The 24,073-nt window shown below is 43.1% G+C and overlaps 1 protein-coding gene across 2 annotated transcripts in view; it reads left to right on the plus strand.

Annotated features, from left to right (window-relative positions):
• The first annotated feature begins 503 nt into the window (after positions 1-503).
• Positions 504-24,073, plus strand: part of PCDH10 (protocadherin 10) — a 47,765-nt gene continuing 24,195 nt past the window's right edge. For both annotated transcript variants that reach the window (XM_084860267.1, XM_084860266.1), the window contains exons 1-4: positions 504-3,137; positions 5,235-5,293; positions 5,916-6,022; positions 18,059-18,364. In XM_084860267.1, the coding sequence (XP_084716393.1) occupies positions 504-3,137; positions 5,235-5,293; positions 5,916-6,022; positions 18,059-18,364 (3,106 nt within the window). The remainder of the gene's footprint in view (positions 3,138-5,234; positions 5,294-5,915; positions 6,023-18,058; positions 18,365-24,073) is intronic.

A 24,073-nucleotide genomic window follows, 5' to 3' on the forward strand; every position in this document is an offset into this window, starting at 1 on the left:
GCTCCCGTCAGGAAGCCAAACCGAGGACAATCTCGAAATACACCAGTTCCCCGGGATTTGCTATCGCCGCCTCCACCGCCTCTCCGGCTGCCGCGGTGCAGCGCCAGGACTCTGGGAATAAATTAAAACGGGCTCCCGTGTCTATATAGCCACCTACCTCTTGCCTATTTCTTGGTCATTTCTTGCGAAGATCACCGATGAGGCGGGAGCTCTGCTTGGCGTCCTCCCGTACCCATCTTGGGTGATATCCCCTCCCTCCCGCTCCTATTTTCTATTAAAAAAATTATTTTAAGGAAGGCGATGGGGGAGAAGAGAGAAAATGAAGGGACAGGAATGATCATAACGCCGTGGTAAAGCTCGCACCCACCTCCGCTCTCCCCCTCCCCCCCCCCACATAGGCGCTGTGTTTCTCGAAGGCGGCGGCGGCGGCGGCGGAGGGGGCTTCTTGGAGAAGGAGGAAGTGTGGTGCCGGGGAGGGGGGGAATCTCTTTCCCCTTTTGGAGATGGTCGTGCTATTCCTCTTTGCCTTAGTCTGGATGGTGGAGGGAGCCCTTTCGCAGCTTCACTACACGGTGCAGGAGGAGCAAGAGCATGGCACTTTCGTGGGGAATATCGCCGAGGATCTGGGCTTGGACATTACAAAACTTTCCGCTCGCCGTTTCCAAACGGTGCCCAATTCGCGGAGCCCTTACCTGGACCTCAACCTGGAGACCGGGGTGCTGTACGTGAACGAGAAGATCGACCGCGAGCAGATCTGCAAGCAGAGCCCGTCGTGCCAGCTGCACCTGGAGGTCTTCCTGGAGAACCCGCTGGAGCTCTTCCGCGTGGAGATCGAAGTGCTGGACATCAACGACAACCCGCCCGCCTTCCCGGAGCCCGACCTCACCGTGGAGATCTCGGAGAGCGCCACGCCGGGCACCCGCTTCCCCTTGGAAAGCGCCTTCGACCCGGACGTGGGCACCAACTCGCTGCGCACCTACGAGATCACGCCCAACGGCTATTTCTCGCTGGACGTGCAGACGCAGCCCGACGGCAACCGCTTCGCCGAGCTGGTGCTCTCCAAGCCCCTGGACCGCGAGCAGCAGGCGGTGCATCGCTACGTGCTGACGGCCGTGGACGGCGGGCAACCCCAGCAGCGCACCGGCACAGCCCTGCTCACCATCCGCGTGCTGGACTCCAACGATAACGTGCCCGCCTTCGAGCAGCCCGTCTACACCGTCTCCCTGCCGGAGAACTCGCCGCCCGGCACGCTGGTGCTGCAGCTCAACGCCAGCGACCCGGACGAGGGCCAAAATGGCGAGATCATCTACTCGTTCAGCAGCCACATCTCGGCCCGGGCGCGAGAGCTCTTCGGCATCTCGCCCCGGACGGGCCGGCTGGAGGTCAGCGGCGAGCTGGACTACGAGGAGAGCAGCGTCTACCAGGTGTACGTCCAAGCCAAGGACCTGGGGCCCAACGCCGTGCCCGCCCACTGCAAGGTGCTGGTGCGGGTGCTCGACGCCAACGACAACGCGCCCGAGATCAGCTTCTCGACCGTCAAGGAGGCGGTGAGCGAGGCGGCGGCGCCGGGCACCGTAGTGGCCCTCTTCAGCGTCTCCGACCGGGACTCGGAGGAGAACGGGCAAGTGCAGTGCGAGCTGCTGCAAGGCGACGCGCCCTTCCGCCTCAAGAGCTCCTTCAAGAACTACTACACCATCGTCACTGAGGGGCCCCTGGACCGCGAGCAGCCCGGCGGCGACGCCTACACGCTGACGGTGGTGGCGCGGGACATGGGCGAGCCGGCGCTGAGCACCAGCAAGTCCATCCAGGTGCGCGTCAGCGACGTGAACGACAACGCGCCCCGCTTCTCGCAGCCCGCCTACCAGGTGTACGTGAGCGAAAACAACGTGCCGGGCGCGTACATTTACGCCGTCAGCGCCACGGACCGCGACCAGGGCGCCAACGCGCAGCTGGCCTACTCCATCCTGGACAGCCAGATCCAGGGCATGTCGGTCTTCACGTACGTCTCCATCAACTCCGAGAACGGCTTCCTCTACGCGCTGCGCTCCTTCGACTACGAGCAGCTCAAGGAGTTCAGCTTCCAAGTGGAAGCCCGCGACGCGGCCGGCGGGGGCGACGAGCCCGACGGCGAGGAGGCGCTGGCCGGCAACGCCACGGTCAGCATTGTGGTGGTGGACCAGAACGACAACGCGCCCGCCATCGTCAGCCCGCTGCCCGGCCGCAACGGCACGCCGGCGCGGGAGGTGCTGCCCCGCGGCGCCGAGCCGGGCTACTTGGTGACCCGCGTGGCGGCCGTGGACGCGGACGACGGCGAGAACGCGCGCCTCACCTACAGCATCGTGCGCGGCAACGAGGCCAGCCTCTTCCGCATGGACTGGCGCACGGGCGAGCTGCGCACGGCGCGCAAAGTGCCCGCCAAGCGCGACCCGCAGCGGCCCTACGAGCTGGTCATCGAGGTCCGCGACCACGGCCAGCCGCCGCTCTCTTCCACCGCCGCGCTCCACGTGGTCTTGGCGGACAGCGCGGTGGAGCGCCAGGGGGCAGGCGCGGGCGGCGGCGCGGGGGGCGCCGGCGGCGGGCTAGGCCCGGGCGGCGCCGGCGGCGAGCACCGGCCCAGTCGCGCGGGGGGCGCCGGCGGCGGCGAGACCTCGCTGGACCTGACGCTGATCCTCATCATCGCCCTGGGCTCGGTCTCCTTCATCTTCCTGCTGGCCATGATCGTGCTGGCCGTGCGCTGCCAGAAGGAGAAGAAGCTCAGCATCTACACGTGCCTGGCCAGCGACTGTTGCCTGAGCTGCTGCTGCTGCTGCCCGTGCTGCAGCCGCCAGGCGCGGGCCCGCAAGAAGAAGCTCAGCAAGTCGGACATCATGCTTGTCCAGAGTTCCAACGTGCCCAGCAACCCGGCCCAGGTGCCCGTCGAGGAGTCGGCCAGCTTCGGCTCCCACCACCACAACCAGAACTACTGCTACCAGGTCTGCCTCACGCCCGAGTCGGCCAAGACCGACCTGATGTTCCTCAAGCCCTGCAGCCCTTCCCGTAGCACCGACGCCGAGCACAACCCTTGCGGGGCCATCGTCACGGGATACACCGACCAGCAGCCCGACATCATCTCCAACGGCAGCATATTGTCCAGCGAGGTAAGGCGCTCCTCTCTCGATCAGGGGCTTCCTCCAAGGACATTTCTCTGTCCGCACTGGTGTATCTTTCCTGAGGCTTCAGTTAGTTTTCAGTGTTTTCATCTGATGCATGTTTACTGAGGAGGAAGTCCCCTTGTTCAAACGTGTAAATGTGAGTTCAGTTGGCCAGTCCTAGGGCTCTTTATTCAGAAGGAATACCCCTTGCCTTCAAGGGGGCTTACTCTCAAGCAAGTGTGCATTGGGTTGTACCGTAGGGGTTACATGGTTGTTGTAATTACTGCTAGTAGTATTACTACAAGTACTAGAATTACTAGTATGTAATACGCAAATAGTAGGCCAGTTCCACAAATGCTTACAGGTCTCTAGTTTAACTCTCCCCCTGTTAATTGGCACTGTTAATCTGCTGTGTAGTTCCCTTCAGGGTTACAACTACATTTGCGACAAGTAGTAGCTGATGAGTAGTCAACCGATCTATGCCGTCTCTGCAGCATCCATGGTCTTTCTTGTAAGAACCATACAGTACCACTATCAAACTGCAGTGCATCTTCCCCCTGTGTGGTAAGGTTGTTCTGCACCATCTCTGCTCCTTTCACTTTTATTTAGGCTGCAATCCTGTGCACGCTTACCTCAGAGTAAGCCCCACTGAATATAGGGAGACGTACTTCTGAGTAAACATGCATAGGATTGCATTCCCTGTCTCCTAATGCACACATAGCTCCTTCTCAATATCTCTCTTACTCCATGTAATCATGATGCAGGACAGGGTAGTTTGACAGTTCTGTGTGTCCCGAGGTACCTTTTCTGAGGAAGAAGTAGTTTTGCACTGGAGAGCATCTTAGAAATTGTTGCAGCCAAACGCTCACACTGTGCATTTGAATGAAGCGAGCTAGCCTAGTTTCTTCCATTTTCTATATCAAACCAACATAGCCCTAGGATAGATGCCAATATTTATTTTCATTCTTTGCAGACCAATTGATGCACCCGAGAGCCACTTTAAAGAAATAATCTTGTGTGTTTTTTTTTATTGCTCCTTTCAGGAGCAAACAGCAAATCTGAAAGTCTCTCTCTCTAATAACCTCTCTGTCAAATGCAGTATTTTTAAAATTACATTTACAAATGCCCGCATTTATGACTAAGGCTGTGGAGAAATTCTCTTGTGGAGTTTATGAACATCTAACTAACAGTCAGCAGTTTTAATTAATTCAAGAATTAAGGATTTATTAATTAACTTTTCATAACTCTACTAGACTTGTTCCATATGAGGCATTTTGGGAGGGGAAGGGGTAAAGGAGGCATCTCAAAAGAATGTAGTTGAAAGCCTCTATCAAAGCTTAATGCTTTACCCCGTTATGCATGTTTTGTGTTATCGTGGTGTGTAAATAATTTTTGCAGATCACATAATATAGATTTAACATTCTTCTATTAAAACATGGTCTGCTGGGTATCAAATTGGGTGTTCACTCTCTGTATCTATTACTGGATGAAAACACTGTTTTGAACCTTGTAAATCCAATTACCTGTGCAGTCCTAGGCATGTCTGCTCAGAAGTAAATCTCATTAAATTCACTGGGATTTAATCCTGGGTTAAGTATGTATAGGATTGCACCCTTGGACTTCTTATGTTGATTTTTTGGAGGGGTTTTAAGCATTGTCCTTTTAGAACTCTGGAAAGAAATGTGTCTTCTTGTTGGGTTTGTCATATATATATATAGTATTCTCTCTTCTCATATGTAGTGTTGAAATACACACTGGTATCCAGATTGTAGGTCCATTATCCAGAATGAATGATAGCTCACTTGTCATTTCTCATCCATGGTGTACATTGTTGTTCAGTATAGGTAAGGAGTTCAAGTCAATCTTAGATGAACTATCTTTGTTTATTGACCTGCTAATCCTGCAGTCCTTACTTATGTGAGTAAGTGGGTGGGGGGGGATGGGGTGGAGTAGATGAGATACCCTAGCAATATTTGTTACTTGGGTGTTAATGGCTTAACTATAAATGCACTTATATATCCATTATAATAATTGTAGATACAGAAACTGGTTGCCTGCAAAAACACACTGGGAGCTCATTTTTTTTCCTAATTATTTTTCTAGACTAAACACCAGCGTGCAGAGCTCAGTTATCTAGTTGATAGACCACGGCGGGTAAACAGGTAGGACCTCCTCATTCCTGATTTCCTAAATTATGGCCCTAATTTTGCACAGCCTGAGATGTATTTCAGCAAATATGAAGGAGGGCATGGAAATGTGTTTACTGCAGATGTCGAATAATAGCTGAGGGATATAAAAATGAATTTGTTCAGACAGTACCGTTAAGCACAATAAATAGGCACTGAATGAACATCTTTGAATTATGGTTTTGGTGAGTCTCTTCTGAGATTACCTGAAAAGAAAGTAGAATCTCATTTTGTGCTGGTCTGAAACGTGTCTCAAATACTTATGAGCCCCTCTGCAAGAACTGGCAGATAATATTGACTTCTCTGTGCAAATTTAGCTTCCCAGCTTAAGCAAATTCAGCGAAATTATTTAGAACCGCTGTGTGTAACCGTAACGCAGGCGGTGTAATAATGGCCACTGTCTGTTCCAGTTGGGTTATTAATGCCTGAAAGTACAAGGTTTGTTTCTGACGGAAAGAGCTGCTCAGCAGAAGCAGAGCTGTGAGCAGGTCTGACTGAGTGCAGCACCACAATTGGCCATGTGATGGCAGAAGAATGTTTTATGAGTCTGCCTTTTCCTGGGTGTTCAAATATTAAGCCCCCTTTTTTATGTTTCTAGTTCTGCATTCCAGGAAGCAGACATAGTAAGCTCTAAGGACAGTGGTCATGGAGACAGCGAGCAAGGAGACAGCGATCATGACGCCACTAATCGAGGTCAATCCTCTGGTAAGTCTGATAAGGGGGAATCTAAATATTTGATCTTTTAATAAGAGAGGCAGCAAGGGCAATTACAGATAGATAAATAAATAATAGGCCAGAAGTAATGTGATACAGAGTGTTTATCGTCTTATGTGCATATACCACTGGATGGGCTCAGAGTGAGCCAGTTCACAATAGACAGAGAGGGATTTTGTTTTATTTCTTCTGTGTGTGTGTGTGTGTGTGTGTCTTTTAAACTCTGCCTTGCTTTTGAGAGCTAGAGAAGCTTGGCATGTTAATCCAGCATGACTGACTCTCCTTGCGTGTCAGAGGTACACAGACTCTGACAAGTGTGGTGGCAGGCAAGATGATCTTCGGAAAAGCTGTTGAGAAGGTTTCAGAGCAGTTTGCAGCAGCAGCTCTAGAGCTGGCTTAGTAGAGTGATGCAGAAGGGGAGTGCCCATACGGGAGGGACAATGAGAGTTGTGATTGAATGACAGCTGGACTGTGAAGATTTTGGGGGTGGGGATCAGTAGTATCTCACAGGGTATTGGGAACTGTAATACCTTGCATTTGCAGGATTCTGCTTTTCTCTTGGAGACCTGGCATTTCTAAGCTAACAAGGGAGTTGCACATAATTGTGATGTTTGGAGTAATGACTGTGCAGGGCATAATGATTTGCCCTTTGTTTGCTAATGAAGGCAAATGGAAAATACTCATGCATTGCTCCTGTTATACCTACGTGAGAGGAGTGCTGGTTCTTTTGGTGTTAACTGGGTTGTAATGCACCCTGCATTTTAGCAGATGTCAACGCCAGTTGTCACTAGAACGTAATCAACTGAGGTCTTGGAATCCAGGATTAGCTGTAATAACCTCTCCTCTTCTGCAGCTCATAAAAGCCCTAGGGACTTGTTGCTGTAAGAATGCCTTCCAAGTTGATGCTCTGGGGAGTTGAATTCTCATTCATTCTCTCTGTCTGTCTGTCTGTCTCTCAAGCATCCCCTAAAGCATCAGTGTGAATGGCCCCCAGGAGCACTGAGAGATTGGGTGAAGGCAATTCCAGCTTTTGCTCTTCAAACGTGTTGTTCCCTTTGCTATGGGAAGCCTAAGCACGTTGCAGGGCAGGCGGGTTGGGGAGGGAGCGGGGAGTGGGAAGTCTGCTCAAGAGCTGCTTTATATTACTGCAAGTCATTAATATGCAGACCTAATGAGACTTGAGGAGAGCCAAGAGCCTCTGAGCTCCCTGCTCCTTGCAGGGCTTCATGCTTTATGAACACAGCGTTTATTTTGTGTCTGGGAACCTGACAACAAACCAGCTCTTGCCAGAAGTTTATACTGGAACAGAGAGCCCCTTCATTTATTTATCTTCCACCCCCCTATATTTGGCATATAGTTTATTATTGCCTCCCAAATATGTACATTTGGCCTCTCCCCTCCCCCACTCTATTCCCAGTTCTTTTGCACCATCTCTGAGGGTTATAAAATCATCCTTTGCCATATCTCTCTGTCTGTCCCCATCCTCCCACCACATTTTTAACTTGGCTTTTTTAAAAAAACACATTTGATTGCAGTACTCATCTCCATGAACATTTCAGTCAGTTTATTCCCTCAACATAATGAGCCATAATAACCAAATAGGAGAGAAAAGAATAAACATCTGTACAAAGGCCTGGAATGGAATGGCAGAATGCAGGGATATAATCATTGCGATGCACATCAAGCAAAAAGCCATTTTATTTTAGAAGCATCTACCAGTGTTACTATACTTAGCATTCTCAATTTTTTTTAAAGAAACAACAACAACCAAACCCTGTTTATCTGAAATTAGGTTGTTTGTGATATCCTGAAATTTGGTGTCTATTGGACCAGTTCATTCAACATCACAGCAACCAAGCTCTAAAGGCATTATTTTATTTTACACCATTTATTTCCTGTTTCAACATGAAACCCAGCAAGCTGAAACACTTGAATTTAGGCTAATTCAAATCCACTGACTTCAAATCCATAGTCTACGCATATCTGGTTTGTAGGCTTGCCTATGAACTGGAATTACAGGTTTCTGCAAATAAAATTGAAAGGAATAAATTGTATCAGACAATTGCTTTTCAGCATAATCAGAATTAGCATTTTAAATTGAATACCTCAACTTAAATTAATTTCAATATCCAGTTTTGATAAATTACTGCTGGGCATTTATAGTAATCACTTTACATATGGATTTTTGTGTTGCATGAATATGTATTTATGGAGTGTACTGGAATATCTAACCTATCTCCTGTGACTTTGGGATACATATATTAAGCTCTTTGATAAATGTACGACTCTTTCACTCCTCCCCGCTCCCCCTGTCAGGTTTTCCCTAGAACCAGTTCTAACAGTAGTATCTCTCTTTCAATCTCCTTCCTGCCCATTCCTCCCAGTTGCTTCTATGAAAGAGAGGGTGCTAGTGAGCCTCAGTACCATATGACAATATAGAGGATGTTCAAGGACATCCTTTTTAAACTTTATATATATTACACATTATTATATATGGGTGTGTGAGTAGATAGATAGATAGATAGATAGATAGATAGATATAGATAATCAGAAAAACAACTGAACAGTACTGTATTCAAGAAGCCTCTATGATGCCATTATGAGGATGAATACATAAATAAGTGGATTCTTATGTTTTTCAGCTTGCAACTTCATTAGTAGTCTGTCACTGATAAAGGAAAACGCTAAATCCTTTAAATACTTTTAAGCCCATCTTATTTTGTCAGTCACTTATTTTCATATATGTGTGTTTAAATTACTTAGAGATATACAGCAATTATTCCAGCTATAGCAAATGACTACAATGTCTCCCTCTGACTCCCGATTCCTCTATTCCTTAAAACCCCCACTGCATGTATAGTTACATTATTCCTTCCTGTCTTTTATTGTTTTCTTGTTCTCGTGTTTTGTTTGAAATACTTATTCCACTAATTTCTTTTATTTGCCTCTCGGGGCGGAACCCAAGGGGGCACTTAAGCCCCTGCCGATTCCCTTCTGCAAGTGGGGGGCCCTGCCAACTCCATTGCGCAAGCGAGATCCACCACTTGCGCAATGGCAATTTAGCGCTTCTGGGGGCAACCTATAATGAGCGGAAATGCTTGTGTCTTGAAGGAGGCAGGTTCACAGAGCTCCTTTTATGTGAGCTCCACTGACCTGCCCCCTTTCCAGAAAGAAGTGTTTCTGCTCATTCCAGATAGTCCCCAGAAGCACTAAATCGCCATTGCACAAGCAGTGGGGGGTTGTTTGTGTAGCACAGTTGGCGGGGCGGAAGAGAATAGGTGGGGGTGGAAATGCCCCATTGGATTCTTCCCTTAGTCCAGAAATGACTCCAAAATGGCACCACACTAGTATTGTAAAATTGCTAATAAATGAACTCACCTGCTTTTTTGCTTTTTTTTAAAAAGCACACTATTTGGCACCTATAGTCAGAATCTATCTTTCCCATAAAGCCTTTGGCACAACCACCCCCTGGTCCCCGTGTCCTACTATAACTAAGCCTGAGTACACACTGTTGAAATAATCACATTCTTTCCTCATTGTCTCTGCCTCTGTTTCCCTTCCTCTGTCATCTTCCTATGCCAGTTACATATTGTGAATGGTCTGGGCATGGACCTGGTCTCTTGTACTCTGAAAGGCAAGGGGAAGTAATCTTTTTAGGCCTGTGGACATATTTGGCAATTTGAGATGCTGTCTTGGGCACCACCACAAAATGACTGCCATGGGAGGTGTGGATAGTCACAAAGGTCAAGTAACCTGTCCACAAAACTGAGTGAAAAGCATAGGTGGGTCTGAGCCCCCACACACTTTGAATCCTCAGTTTTCAGCACCAACAGAAACCTATTTCACTGAAGGCAAACTCTTTTTTGCCTCTCCCAGCCAACTCATCCCCCCCACATCTCTTTTTCTCTCTCACCCTGCATCACCACCATAGGCCTGCTCTCTGTCTCTCACTTTTACACACACACACACACACACACACACAGCAAACCATCATCCATCCCTTCAGACACACATATGCAAGCATCTCATGTATCCCTCCCTTCTCCTCTCTCACGCACACAGAAGTCCACACTCACTCTCTTTCAGAATCCCTTCAAAACGCCCCCTAAACCCTTTCTCTCTCTTTCTCCCTTACGCACATCCCCCCCCCACACACACACAAATCCATTCAGATGTACAGGCACACAACCCTCTAGACCCCACTGGCTTCCTGCTGATTTGACACTGCCCCCACCCCAAGATGGCTTATCACTGCCTTTCCTAATGTCACCCCACTGCTCTCCTTATTCCCCCTGCACCCTTCAGACCCTGAGCCTACCAGACAGCAGCACCTTTTTCTTTTTCCAGTACTTTTTCTTGGTGGCTAGGTGTGCTGCAGAGGAACATAGTAGCCTGGAGCCACCCACCATCTTCACTTTCTAAGAATGTCTCTGAGCCCCATGTGTGGCCGAGAGGGATTAATGGGAACTGAAGATTGCAGTGGCTGGAGGCCCTCACTTTGCTTTGAAGCAATTCCAGCTGCCAGTAAGGAAATACGTTGATTTAAAAATAAAAAGTGGGAGAGGTGGGGCACCTCGGGCGCCAAGAAAGGTGTCCGGGGGCACAGTGGTCCCAGCGCGCACCACATTGCCTACCTCCATTGTAAAGTATCATTGACATAGTTGGCTGTATATAAATACAAAACAAAAGCTTTATTTATGTTATCTATTACATTTCTGTAGTGTCCCAACAGCTGAAGCTCTGTGGGTGGTTCACAAAATAAAGGTTTAAAGCTCATAACTTACATAAATACAATAAACAAAGTACAATCTAAAAACAGATTAAAAAGAGCTACTGAATAAAACAAACTAAATCCAACAGCAGAGGACAGCAGCAGTGCAAGGATCTGAAAAGTGCAAACACATTCTTAAATCTGAAAGACCAGAATGCCTGGGAGAATAAAAAAAGGTCTTAACCTGATGCTGAAAAGACCACAGACAAGCCTCTTTGTGGAGGGCATTCCTTAACCAGGGTGCCACCACTGAAAAGGCATTCTCTCTTATAGCTGTTCCCCTCACCCTCAGTCGGAGCACACAAAGAATGACTCAAAAGATTATATTAGAGTCTGGGTAGGTATATGCAAATGAGACAGTCCTTCAGGTAACTTTGTCCCAAGCTTGTTAAGGCTTTACCAGCACTTTGAATTGGGCCCAGAAATGGACTGGAAGCACTGTTTCCTGTTGTTAATTTTTATTTCTGGAAAGTTGGAATTGTATGTGATCTAAATGAAAGTGCCCCATTGCCCACTGTAATTCATGGAAGTATTGTGGGTTAGTTATTTAGTTGAGATCAATCACAGCTCAATTTAAAACAGGATCAGAATTGGTTCAATATTTTTCCATACCAAATGAATTTTTAAAAAATACTTTAATTTGGATTTTAGAGGACCCCCCCATCCCCAAACAGCTCCAACAACTGAATAACAAAAACAATATTGAAGGGAGAGATGTATAGAGTGGATCAAAGTCAATAAGCAAATCTTCAGTTTGGATAACAGACAGTAATTTCAGTGCAGAAATTAATTTAGCCTCTGAGAAGGACACTAGGTTGACTCCTGTTGATAAAAAGCACTTTTGCTTTCTGCATGATGAGTTCCATTGGGCATGCATTATAATCTACTGGAAATAAATCCTTCTATGGGGTGTGTGTGTGTATTTTATCCATGGGTAATAAAGCTCTTGGCTTCTCTTTTGAGACTTCTAGCATAGGTGCGAAGCACCACTCTCTGTGTTTATGTTCTGTGCTGTGTGATGTAAACATCTGTCTGCCAGGATTTGGACCTAAACCATCATCTCATTTCATCTAGGTGTTCACAAAATAAACATATGAAGACTAGATTTTGAAAAAGATGGGAAGAAGAAGGGGTGATCTTCTCAATCCTGTATATACTTACACTACAAAATCAAAGGTTTATGGGCTTAAATTGTAGACCACACTGATGGCTTTGCTTGAGGACACAGATGTGAATGGAACACTGCCAAACTGAAGGATGTATCATTTTCCAGCTAGTGAATTGGTGTTTGGGGGGTGGGGGTGTCTCTGAGCACGTATAAGTGAATGGTCATCAAGAAAAACTAGCCAGCCAGACTTTTGTTAGTACATAGAGTGTATGCATGTAATTTCACAGGATTCTGTTGTCAGGAGCTTGAGAAGCAGTTCTGAGCCGCCCTTAAATGAACCAGTGGATTTCAGTTATAGGAAATAGGAAGAGCATTGCATTGTGGTTCCTGGGTGGAGAATGACAAATGAAAAAAGGATTCCAAAGGGGCATAGTTTGCTTTTTTCCCCTCTTCAAACCATGTAGTGTTATAATTCAGTTCTGCTTTGAAGATCTTTTTGGCACTTCACTTGTCTTGGAGGAAAATAGATTTAACATGTGGAAAAGGTTTTAGTTAGTTCTTAGACAGCCAAGTATGGGTTTGTTTTTCTCTTTAGTTGCTATCCTTAATACTTTTTCACAATTCACTGGTCCACATTCTGCTATGAGGTTAATGCTTGGAAGATATCGTGGTGGGAAAAGGGTGAGTTGGAGAGACATACTGTAGAATCATAGAATAGTAGGGTTGGAACAGGCCTACAAGACCATCAAGTCCAACCCTCTGCTCAGTGCAGGAATCCAAGTCAAAGCATCCTTGACAGATGGCTGTCCAGCCTCGTCTTGAATGCCTCCAGTGTGATGCATGTAGCTTTCTGAAAGCAGGCTTGTGAAGACTATCTTTACAACTGAAGGAATGGGAAGCACCGTCATTTAAAAAAATGTAACACGTTGCAGAAAGTGGGTGCAGTTGAAGAAAAAATCTGGCAGATTTATTACTTATGATTGAAATGTTTAATTGAATAATTAGACAATGATACTTTGAGGATGATTGAGAATTTCTTGAGGCCTTGTGTGCACAGTTTTTTTTCTCCGTAATTTAATAAAGAAACAAATCTCAAAATGCCTGATACATTAGAACAAAATATGTTATTTCATGTAAACCCTAATATATTATAAAGGCTGTAATCTTGTGAATAGTTAGGCTACTTTAGTCCCAGTGAATACAGTAGGACTGATGCACTCTACTTTTATACATGATTGCTACCAACTTCTGCGCTGAACTTACAGAGAAAAGAGTGAGATTCAGGGAGGTGGGGGGAGTTGCTTTTACTTCAGTCTTTGTCTCAAGAATATACCTTTATTACTACAACCAATATTACTATCGATTATAGTCCTGTCTTTACAAATATAACTTTGCTGGCTTCTGGCAGGTAGGTGATGTGGCTAGAGATAGTAGACACTGTTCAGGGATCTAGATCAAGGCAGAGAATGAGCAAAGGGAAAAATAGTTGCATGCTGGTGTTTTTTAATGTGTAAGAGACCATAGTGATGAATATTATTGAGCAATAACTTATATTCAAATTCTTTTGGAACAGATGTTGAAAATCATAACACACACACACACTTTTAAAATCCTAGTTTAACAACTAATTGAGATTTTTAATTTTCAATTTAAATTATACTTTTTAATCCCCTCCCCCCCCCAGTAGATTGTTAGTAATAATGGATAAGTTAGTCAAGAGACTGCAGCTCATGTTAGATTTATGGCAGAGTGGAGATGCAAGTGTTTGAGTGACTGAACATTTCTTTTAAATATAAATCAATAATAGGACTCGGTTTATGGAGAACTAAGGGGGTAAGAAGCCATTTCTTCTCATTTCTTACTGGCAGGGCTCTGTTGTGCAGCCAGAAGGTTTGTCAAGCAGTGTACAAGTTCTGTTTTTAGTTGTAAATCAGTGGAAGAAGTGTTAGTGATAACATCAGCCAATGACTGTCTGTTTCTCTATGTATGCCTATGTAGCATGCCAAAACTAAAGGCATGTATAATTGCTATAACGCAGGAATGTCATGTGCACTAATTGGTTTGTTCTGTTTTCCTCTTCTTTTGTTGGAGGCAGGGATTGGTTCTTACCTTCAGCCTTTGGGATGGTGCAGGCTATAAATCTAAAGAAATTAATAGTATTTGAAACAAAGCCCAGCATGCTGATAGTTGTCCTCCATCCTAAACACACACTTGTTGGCACTCTAGGCTATAAATAGGTTGGGGGAAGGAAGGGCTGGGGAGTGCTATTGCATAAATAAAAATGGTATTATAATGTTAAATAAAATGTTTTTGAACTTGTTAATTGAAATCACTTATCTCAATCTACTAAATTTAAATTGGACCTACCTGTGAAAATCAAAGTGGTAAAGAACAACAAAAGGAAAAAAATACCCCACATTTTTCTTCATTTAAAACTGAGGTCTCTTACTCTTGTTAGACTTTAGAAGAGGCAATAAGTCTACTTACTATATGTGTCTACTCTGAAGTAAGTCCCACTGAGTTTAATATGACTTACCCTCAGGTAAAGTGTGTATACGATTGCAGTTTGGGGGCATGATAGGTCTGTAAAAATTCAGAGCAATTAAGTTCCCAGACACTAAGCCATTCATGGTCTCTACTTACTGAATCTATGCATCACCAGCTGTGCTTCTATTGCTCCAATTCTAAGCCATTATGACGCCATGAACAAACACCTGTTAGAAACTATTTGCTAAAATGTCATCCCACAACAGTCCTTTTAAAAATGGAGAATACAGAACTGGAATTAAAGTCTGCATATGTGCCCATATAATTTCCAAACCAGAATCTCCATTTCCGCTTATTGTAGCATAAGATATAATGGTCTGATAGGCTGAATCTACAAGCATTGGACAACAGTCGCTATTCACTTAATGGAAACGATTTTAAAAGATTGTTTTGAATTTTAGCTTTCCCTCTAAGAATTTGGATGGGCAGCAACTTTTTCTTAATCTTATATGACCTTTCTACAACCCCAGCTATTGATATTCCCATTTTACAGGTGGAAAAGTAAGGCTGATAGACAGTTGCTTGGTGCCACCTGGAGAATCACTCCTCATATTCTGGAGCATTTCCCACCATCTTCTAACAGTGCAATCCTATACATGCCTGCTCAAAAATAAGTCCCATTGAGTTCCAACTGTCACTCTGCTTTGTTCTCTTAACCAGCCTTGCCCAACCTAGTGCTCTCCAGATGTTTTGGACTTCAGCTTCCATCAGCCCCAGCCAGCATGGCCAATCATCAGGAATGCTGGTAGTTGTAGCCCAAAACATCTGGAGGGCACCAGGTTGGAGAGTGTGGCCCTAAACATTTCTGAGACATTTCCAAAACTCTTTAACCAATGTAGTGATTGTGACTGCTGCAATGAAACATAGAATCCTTCCAACACAAAACACCTGCCTGCATCTAGCCTTTTATTCTGGCTAATCCCATCTATATTTTTAGTAGTCCCGTTTTTCAGACCTGTCCACTTTATTTCAACAAAAATCACACTGGGTGAATATGTAAAATAAATAACTCCCTGCTTTCATTACTTTATTTAAAAAAAATGTTAGGACATGATCCAGATGACGTTTAGCCCTTTAGAGTTCCATTTATTTCAGAGTCAAACACACGTTAATGACATCATGTGGAACTTAAAGGGCTTAAGTGGGACTGGAACATACCTTTAATTTGTAGTACTTATTTGTACATTTTCTTAGATTGTATTACAGTGTTGTATATCCACTTGTTTGGTTTACTGCAGTTGGCAGCAGAAATCAAAGGAGGTTGCTGTTAGAACCTGATATGAACTTGTAAACAGCAGGCAGATCCTACTACAAAAATAAATTGGGGGAGAAAATTAATAGGGAGCCTGTTTCTTGAATATATCTTTAAGTTCCTATAGGGGAGAAAAATATCATTGTTTATTATTTTCATATCTTAGTTTTAATTTCAGAAACTGAATTTTATTTTCTGATTGTGACTGAAATGAAACTTGGAATCATTCTAGATAATATTGTGACCTCTTTCTTTACATTTGCCTCATTTTCCTAATGAAATATAAATGTTAAGCAATTATTTTTTAAAAAATCAACTTTATAACTATAAGATATGCTGGAAAAAATAACTAGTAAAATACATTTTATGTAGACAAGAATATTTCTGGAGAGTTGTTGAATATCCTCCCAAATACCTTTTTCTTCTCCATCCTTCTTCTCTACCATTAAAACAGCAAGAATTGAGGTAGCCATTTACTTCAAAACCATTCGTATGTCTTCTGTGCCATTCCTCCCCTAAATCTTTTCCCAGCTACCGCTCAGGTTTATTCCTCAACAGCTCACCGATTAGTAATTTACTTCCAGACTTCTGCATGCCAATTATCAGTAGAAGGTTACAATGAAAGCCAGACTTCATATTGCACATAGCTTAATTTGAAATAAAATTGTCATGATACAGTAAGATTAATCTAAGACAAATCGCCTTGTATTTTTCCACTTCTCAAGCACTTGTTAGTAACTTGGTGGGATTTACTTATCTGCAGAAAATTTACCAAGACATTGCTTCTAACTTACATGAATAAAATTACAATTAAAGGCCACTATAGAATTTTAAACACTGATCTTTGCTTGGGGGAGATAGCTAATGATGTATTTTGTGGCAGTGGTTTTAGACGCTTTTATCAAAAAAGGAGGCCTTCCTTACCAGAAAAATATAGTCTCTGGATTCTGGAAACCATCTGCCATTCTCAAATCCTGATACAGAAGAGCCACACACTGTAAAGGTCTCGTGGCAAATAATTGCTATTCTCTTATGTCAGTAGCTTGCCAACTATCTTGCAAGGCTGCCATGATGCATTGCCAGTGATTCTTGGCCCACGGTTTTGGGAATCAACGATCTGTGGTTTACCATGATGAACAACTGGTAATGGCCTGGCCATATGGGTTGTATTATTAGCATTGAAAACTACCTTTAATGTTAATGAATTATGGTACTTCGGGGGCAGGTGGTATGCGTGTATAAGGGTAATTTTAATGTGATTCTTGTCAGGCCAAATCAACAGGGAATTTTTTTCTATCTATTATATGTGCATACTCAGCTCTAAAATATTTCACTTCTTTTCCAAACAAGTCATAAAAACGTTTCACCACTGAGCTCTTCCTGCATGCTTTTTAATGTCACTCTGAGTAAACGCTGGTGATTCCATTCAACTCTAAAGACTTCGGCCATTGCTGCTTCTTCAAGAAACCTGGCCCAATGACTTAAGAAACCAGTCAGTCTATTGAAATACCAATCAGGAGGTAATCAGTGGAAGCCTTGCTTGTCATTTGAAAACTTAATAGCTTTAAAGGATTTGTAAGCAAACTGTTTCATGAGAGAAGGACCCATGTTTGCTGGTACAGAGTAAGCATTAAAACATCTGTCAATAGTATCTGGATCTGTGTCACATCAGACCTGAGCTACCCTTAGTGCCACTAATTAGAGTAATTTCAATATAGGCATTTCTATTGTTCCTCATGTGGCTTAGGGGTTTTTAAGGGAGATGGCAGTGAAAAATAACTTGGAAGAAATAGTGATAAGGGCTCGCTCTGTTAAGTCATAGCCCATCCTACAAAGCAGAGTGCTTAGTCTGTTGCTTCTCTACATATTGACATTTTCAGGGACATTCTCTAGTTACCTTTTCTGCTGGTGACATCTAGGTAAACAAGTGGAATTTTATTCCACAGTTACAGCCATTTTTTAGCCATCGCTATTTTTCCTTTTGTGTCACTTCTTTCCTGTCATACCGGTCCCCTTACTGGGCATCAAGCTGATGTCATCGCCTTCTGATGCAGTGGGACTTACTCCCAGATGGTTTGGTGGAGCAATATCACAAGATTATTTTTTTTAATAACAGCAATCCCTCTTGTCATCTTATGATTGTTTTGCCATTTGTGGAGCATTCTTGCACTTCCTTTCTTTTTGAATGACGGTGCTTCCTTTTGAAGACTAAATGATCACATTCTTTATTGGTAGGATGGTGATGGAAAAAAAAAATCTTTTTGACCACCATGCCGTTATGCATCTATCAGCAGCTGGTCATGATGCTGAAGATTATATCTGCAGTTTTTCTCTCTTTCCTGCTTGTAGGCATGGATCTCTTCTCTAATTGCACGGAGGAATGTAAAGCATTGGGCCACTCGGATCGGTGCTGGATGCCCTCTTTTGTCCCTTCTGATGGACGCCAGGCTGCGGATTACCGCAGCAATCTCCATGTACCCGGTATGGACTCTGTTCCAGACACTGAAGTGTTTGAAACACCAGAAGCCCAGCCAGGGGCAGAGAGGTCCTTCTCCACCTTTGGCAAAGAGAAGGCCCTTCACAGCACTCTGGAGAGGAAGGAACTGGATGGACTGCTGTCTAATACACGAGCGCCTTACAAACCACCATATTTGAGTAAGTACTGTTCCAAAGGCTGCTAGAGAATGTTCCTTTTGTGGGAATAAAACTCCATTCCCCAGTGTGCTTGCTAGGAATAGAACAGTATACGAGAGGCAATGGGGGGGGAAACCCTGAAACCCTTTGGAATGAGAATCACTGAAGAGAGCAATGTTGAATTTTTTTAAATGCCTGTGGCATTTTAAGTTTGTTACTTCTAGGACCTTGTTGAAGATGGATTTGTAAAAAAAACACCTGTGCTGGGTTGTTTTGTTTTTTTGGAACGGATGCCCTAGTGAATATTTTTGAAGTAAATAATTAGCAAGACAAGCGTTTCTTCATATTTGTAGCTGTCTGTGGTGCCTCTTTATTGAGACTTCTTGCCGCACTCAACTCTTTTGTATCACGGTGGCTTTATTCCCATTGAGCAACGCTTGGAGGTCATCCTATATAAGTCATATTTCTCTGTTGTATCCCACTACCTTTTGTTTACTTGACCATTCTTCAAGGGATGAACATGAATATTCATTTCTGATGCTTTTTGAATTCTTATGACAGCCCTCAATATGGTGATGTTTTTGTGTGACACAGAAGATGGTGTATAACTTTGAGAGAGAGATTTCATTATTCATTTCAGATTTGGTGCGGAGTGGAGTATGTTGAAGTCACTCTTTGGCTTTAGATACTACATCACGATACTTACCAGCCCATTAGATTTTATTATCAGATCATAAAAGCTGGAACTGAGGAAAGCAACATTGCATCAGCAAAATCAGTGCCTTGATTTAATAAGTGCAGTGACTGCAAATGTTGCAGGGATCCTTCTTAAAGTCTGAATGACAGCAGTGGTGATGTCACCACTAAAATACATATCCGCTATTGCAGTGCTTGATTTTCTCTTTTTTCCCTCCCCCTCAGCTCTGTTTTGGAGGTACTCCATCGTACAGTGGGAATTCATTCTTTATGTCTATTTTAGCTTTTACACTGAGAGAAGTTGGACAGAGGAGAAGTTTCTGGTGTCAGCGTCATGATTTATATATTTAGTTACCAGCAGCTGATGTTAAAGCACACAACTCATTACAAAACAACCACCATTTGGGTTGCCTTTGTACCTGGATAGCCTTTGAACTTAATGATTTAGGGGAGAATGGCAGTTTTAACTGTTCAGTTCATGAGCCATCCCAAGTCAGTCTTTCACTCTACAGCTACTTTTTTAGCCACAAATGGTTAATGTCCTCTTGACAACTTCAACTCAAATGTTCCAGTCCTAAAAGCATTGTCTGTCTCTTTAGGATGACACCTAGATTTGTTCTGTTTATGGAGCATTTGTTTTTAAGAATGGTGGCATAAGAACAGTATCTTTATGATGGCAAATTGATGTCTGAATTTGTATAAAGTAGTTTTAATTAGACTTCAACATTTTCCTTTATATTTGTATTTTTAACATGGGGCAAGCTGCAAGCCATCTGCCCGCTAGTTTATTTTCTCACAAGCTGTGACTTGTGCATCTGAAGCATTTAAGCCTATCTTCAAAGTAAGTCCTATATTGTAAGTTAGTAGTATATGACATACATTTGAGGCGGTGGGTGGGAGAGTCAGCTCTGATTTTGCATTCTATTCTATACTCAATACTAAATCTATATTTAATCTAAGATTACATGATTGTTTTTATATTCCCTGCAATTAATGTTTGCTTCAGTATAATTTTAGGTTTTGAAATGCTTAACAAGTAAGAGGTGGTTCTTTAAAAAACACAGAGAGAGAGAGAGAAGGAATCAACTACTTAGAAGCACAGTATTTTGTAGAGCTGAAAAAAACATTTCACAATGAATAATTTATTCTTTGAACACGACAAGGGGGGACTAGTCTCAGTTAAATTCTAAGGGAAACAGCAGAGTTTGTTCAGGAAGTAACTATAGTAGAGCGGCTAAGTAATAGTGACCGCAGCATTATTAAGTTTACCATTCTCTTGGGGCAGATTGCACCAAAAACTATTAAGGAAACACTGAAATCTACAAAAGGAATTAAACAAAGAGCTAATGGTGAACACCCTAAAAGAGTAAAAACTGCAGATTAAACATCATGCTACTCATACCAATGGCTGGGTCCATGGAGTTGGGCAAGGGAAGGAGGGAGGGCAGCTATACTTGACCCCAGAAATAAAATACCAACTTTTTCTTAATTTACTGCTTTGGGTGGGTGGAGATATCTTTTCTTTAATTGGTGTAACATAATCACACAAAAGATTTGCAAGCATAGAACCTCCACTCATTTAAAGAAAAGCAAGAGATGGAGTGAAGGAAATCTAGAACTTGACTTGACCCCCAAGGTCAGGTCTGTATTTGCACTGGACTTTTGACCTGATTTGTTTTAAAAGCAGCCTATTCCTCCTGTACTGCACTGAGCGTAGGTCTCCAAAACAGCTTCCAACACAACCTAAGGAAGCACTCTAAAAGCTACTCTGCATGTGTACAAGCCCATGGATGTGCTTAAAAGTGCCTCTTTAATGAGTCAATACCAGAAGCAAACATAGGGAAAAGAGCGGTGGAGGGAGAGATAATTCTGTATGTGTATTCATGTCTGGCAGTGCCCTGCCATGGACTATAGCCTATAGCTGCAGGCTTAATCCCATCATGAAAGTCACAGAATGTATGCATAACCCCAAGTTTATAGGCAGCATGTACTTGGTACATGGCAAAATTGCAAGATATGAAATAGATTAATAGCTTTACAGGGTAAGGGAGTTAGTAAAATGATAGTTAATTGAAGAAAATATGGCATATTTCTCACATAAACTAGTCAGCATGTGAAAAATGAACATCAAAGCCATCATTTTAGAAGTGTTTAAAGGCTTGGGGAAAATGCATAAAATGACTTGGTTTTTTTATGAGATTAAGTAAATTCCAAATTAACTGAAATAACAGATGTATACATTTTTTGGTTCCTGTCAGGTAATAATTAAGAGGCCTTATCCGAGAATGAGAAGTCAAGTGACAAAGTGCTGGAACAAACTGACACATTAAATAAAAATAAGTTGCTTACACCAGATGGTATTCATCCAACAGTTGCAAAAGATTTTCAGGGGGAAAGTCGACTGGATTTCCAACAAGAAATAGTCTTACTAAACACTGTCTCGTGTTTCAGAAAGAGTTGATTTGATTTAAATCCAATTGATTTAAATCCCAATTTAAACTACTGCTCTGAAGGACTTGATTTTAATTATTTAAATCACAGTTTAAATCACTATTGAGGAAGATTCTATTTAATCATCATTTTTAGGAGAAGTACTAAATATAACCTTAGTACATATTTAGAGATGTAGGTTTCATTAGAAGGTGGGTACACACTAAACAATTATTCTGAATGGTTTTCAGATTTAATTTTCATCAAAAAAATGGGATGATAATTTGGTCATTTTAGTACTTAAGCAGAATGAACTTGTGAACTCATTCAGGAGATGAACCACCTCCAACTGTTCAGTTAATCATGCTATTTTTGTCATGATGTGCCAGAATCACCACCACCAAACAGGTTTTAAATTGTACTAATAAGATTGTTTATTCTTCTGTTTACTTTTCTTCAGTGAACAACAACTTTAGCAAAACATCCACATGGTTTTTTGAATGGTTAACTATTTCAGTTTTTAGATAAATGTAAAGTGCTTTAAAAAATACAATTTAGGCAATTTCAACCACAGCAGGTACAGAAGCAAAATATTCCCAGATGGGGTCTCTTTTATGGCCTGCTGTTGCCATGGTAGGCATGTATCCTCCCTTCTACAGTGGAGGATACATGCAGCATCCAGGAGTCAGGACTGCACAAATCTGCTCTTTCGACTCCCCTCCACTATCCATTGCATTTGGATCCAGACTCCTCATCCTTGTTCAGGTCTACTCCATCTCTCAAAATTATCTATTCATTGTCCTTCTCTATCTTTGCACTTAGAGGCAGGGCCGAGAGAGAGAGAGAGAGAGAGAGAGCGCGCAAGCATGCACTTCTGTACTCCTCCTGCAGTGCAGAATAGGACTGATCAGGTTATCTCACATCTCCATAAAATGCTGTTAACATATTAACAGAATATAAGTAAAAGCTGTATAATTAGTATTCATGATGATACCTTTGACCTAGGCTCGTTTTTAACTAATTGTTCTATGAAAATTTTGAAATCTCATTTAAATAAAAATTCCAATTTAAATTTTAAAAATTGATGGATTTATTTTTTTTAATCATTGTTTTTTATCAACCCTGGTTTCAGATAAATTTAAAACATGTTGCACTTGTAATCAGTTTAGAAACATGCTCCTAAAATATAGTTTTAGTTTTTAAAATGCCTGAGAGAAAAGTTGACATGTCCCTATGCGGTCATGTTTGTAAAGATAAAATGTGAATAAAAGGGATGTGCGGAATGCAGTATCAAAGCACATTTTTTACGCTAGTAGGGATCATAAATTCTATCTGAACAGAGAAGGCAAACAGCAGGAAGTGAAAAAGTTAATGAATATATCTACCCTATAAGTGGAAAAAACTGTGTGTGTGTGTGTGTGAGAGAGAGAGAGAGAGAGATGGGAGAACAGGAGGGTGAGTGGATAAATGGTAGGAGAGTAGTCCCCAGAAAGAATCTCATGACTGACTGTCAGCTATTGTTTTAGCTATAGATTGCGGAGTTCTAGATAATAGAGGTGCATTGTGCATTAAAAGCAGACTGGTGTGGTTCTTTAAAGAAGAAATGTGAACTTCATTCTGTTGGAGTTCTTGAATGACATATTATGAACAGAGTAGAAACCAAGTAATGGGATTCTAAGACTAGTGAATTTTGGACAGTGAGACCAATAGCCCAGTCCTAGAGAAGCCGCGGTGGCTTAGTGGTTAAGACGCTGAACTGCAGACCGGAAGGTTGGCCGGATAGCAGTTCGAGACCCAAGTGCCGCGTGACGGAGTGAGCTCCCGTCTTCAGCCCCAGCTCCTGCCAACCTAGCAGTTCGAAAGCAAGAAATTGCAAGTAGATAAATAGGTACCACTTCGACGGGAAAGGTAACAGCGTTCCGTGCACCTTGGTGTTCAGTCATGCCGGCCACATGACCACGGAAGCGTCTTCGGACAGTGCTGGCTCTTCGGCTTAGATATGGAGATGAGCACCACAACCTAGAGTCGGACACGACTGGTTGGGGACACCTTTACCTTTAGAGAAGTTTACTAACACTGAATGGGACAACCTACATTAGCAAAGGCACACAACTAGATCAGTTATGAATCATTGCAAGATCTTGAAACTAGCTGTGTTGATTGACTCCAGACAAAGAAGTAGAAAAATAAAGGAAAAAAGGTTCCTAAGATTGCTGAGCTGGTCTTTGGGAAAGGTGACGAAAGCATTTCTGATGCTATTTATCAAACTCAAGTTGGCATCTGCGTCGAACATCTGAGCAAGCAATGCCATCTTCAATATGGCTATGGCAAGTAAAATGTAATCATACATTGAAATCCCCTTACTTTTTTTTTCAGATGATGAGGTAGAAAGGGTTACTAACCACATCCAAAGAGCAGTGCATGCAAAGAGCCTTTTCAGGCCTCCCTTACCACAGTCTCTCACAGTCTGAAAAGCCAAACTTGATGAAACTTAAATAGTGAAGGTCAGGGAACTTTCTGGAGTAGCACCCAATGCAATGCAAGACGCTGTGGTTAAATGTAAAAATGAGGGCAGTCCTCGAGCATTTGAGTTATCACTATAGG

This window comes from Heloderma suspectum, chromosome 5 (assembly GCF_057233095.1).
Source record: "Heloderma suspectum isolate Gila_16-S chromosome 5, 16-S_ref, whole genome shotgun sequence".
Lineage (NCBI taxonomy): Eukaryota > Metazoa > Chordata > Lepidosauria > Squamata > Helodermatidae > Heloderma > Heloderma suspectum.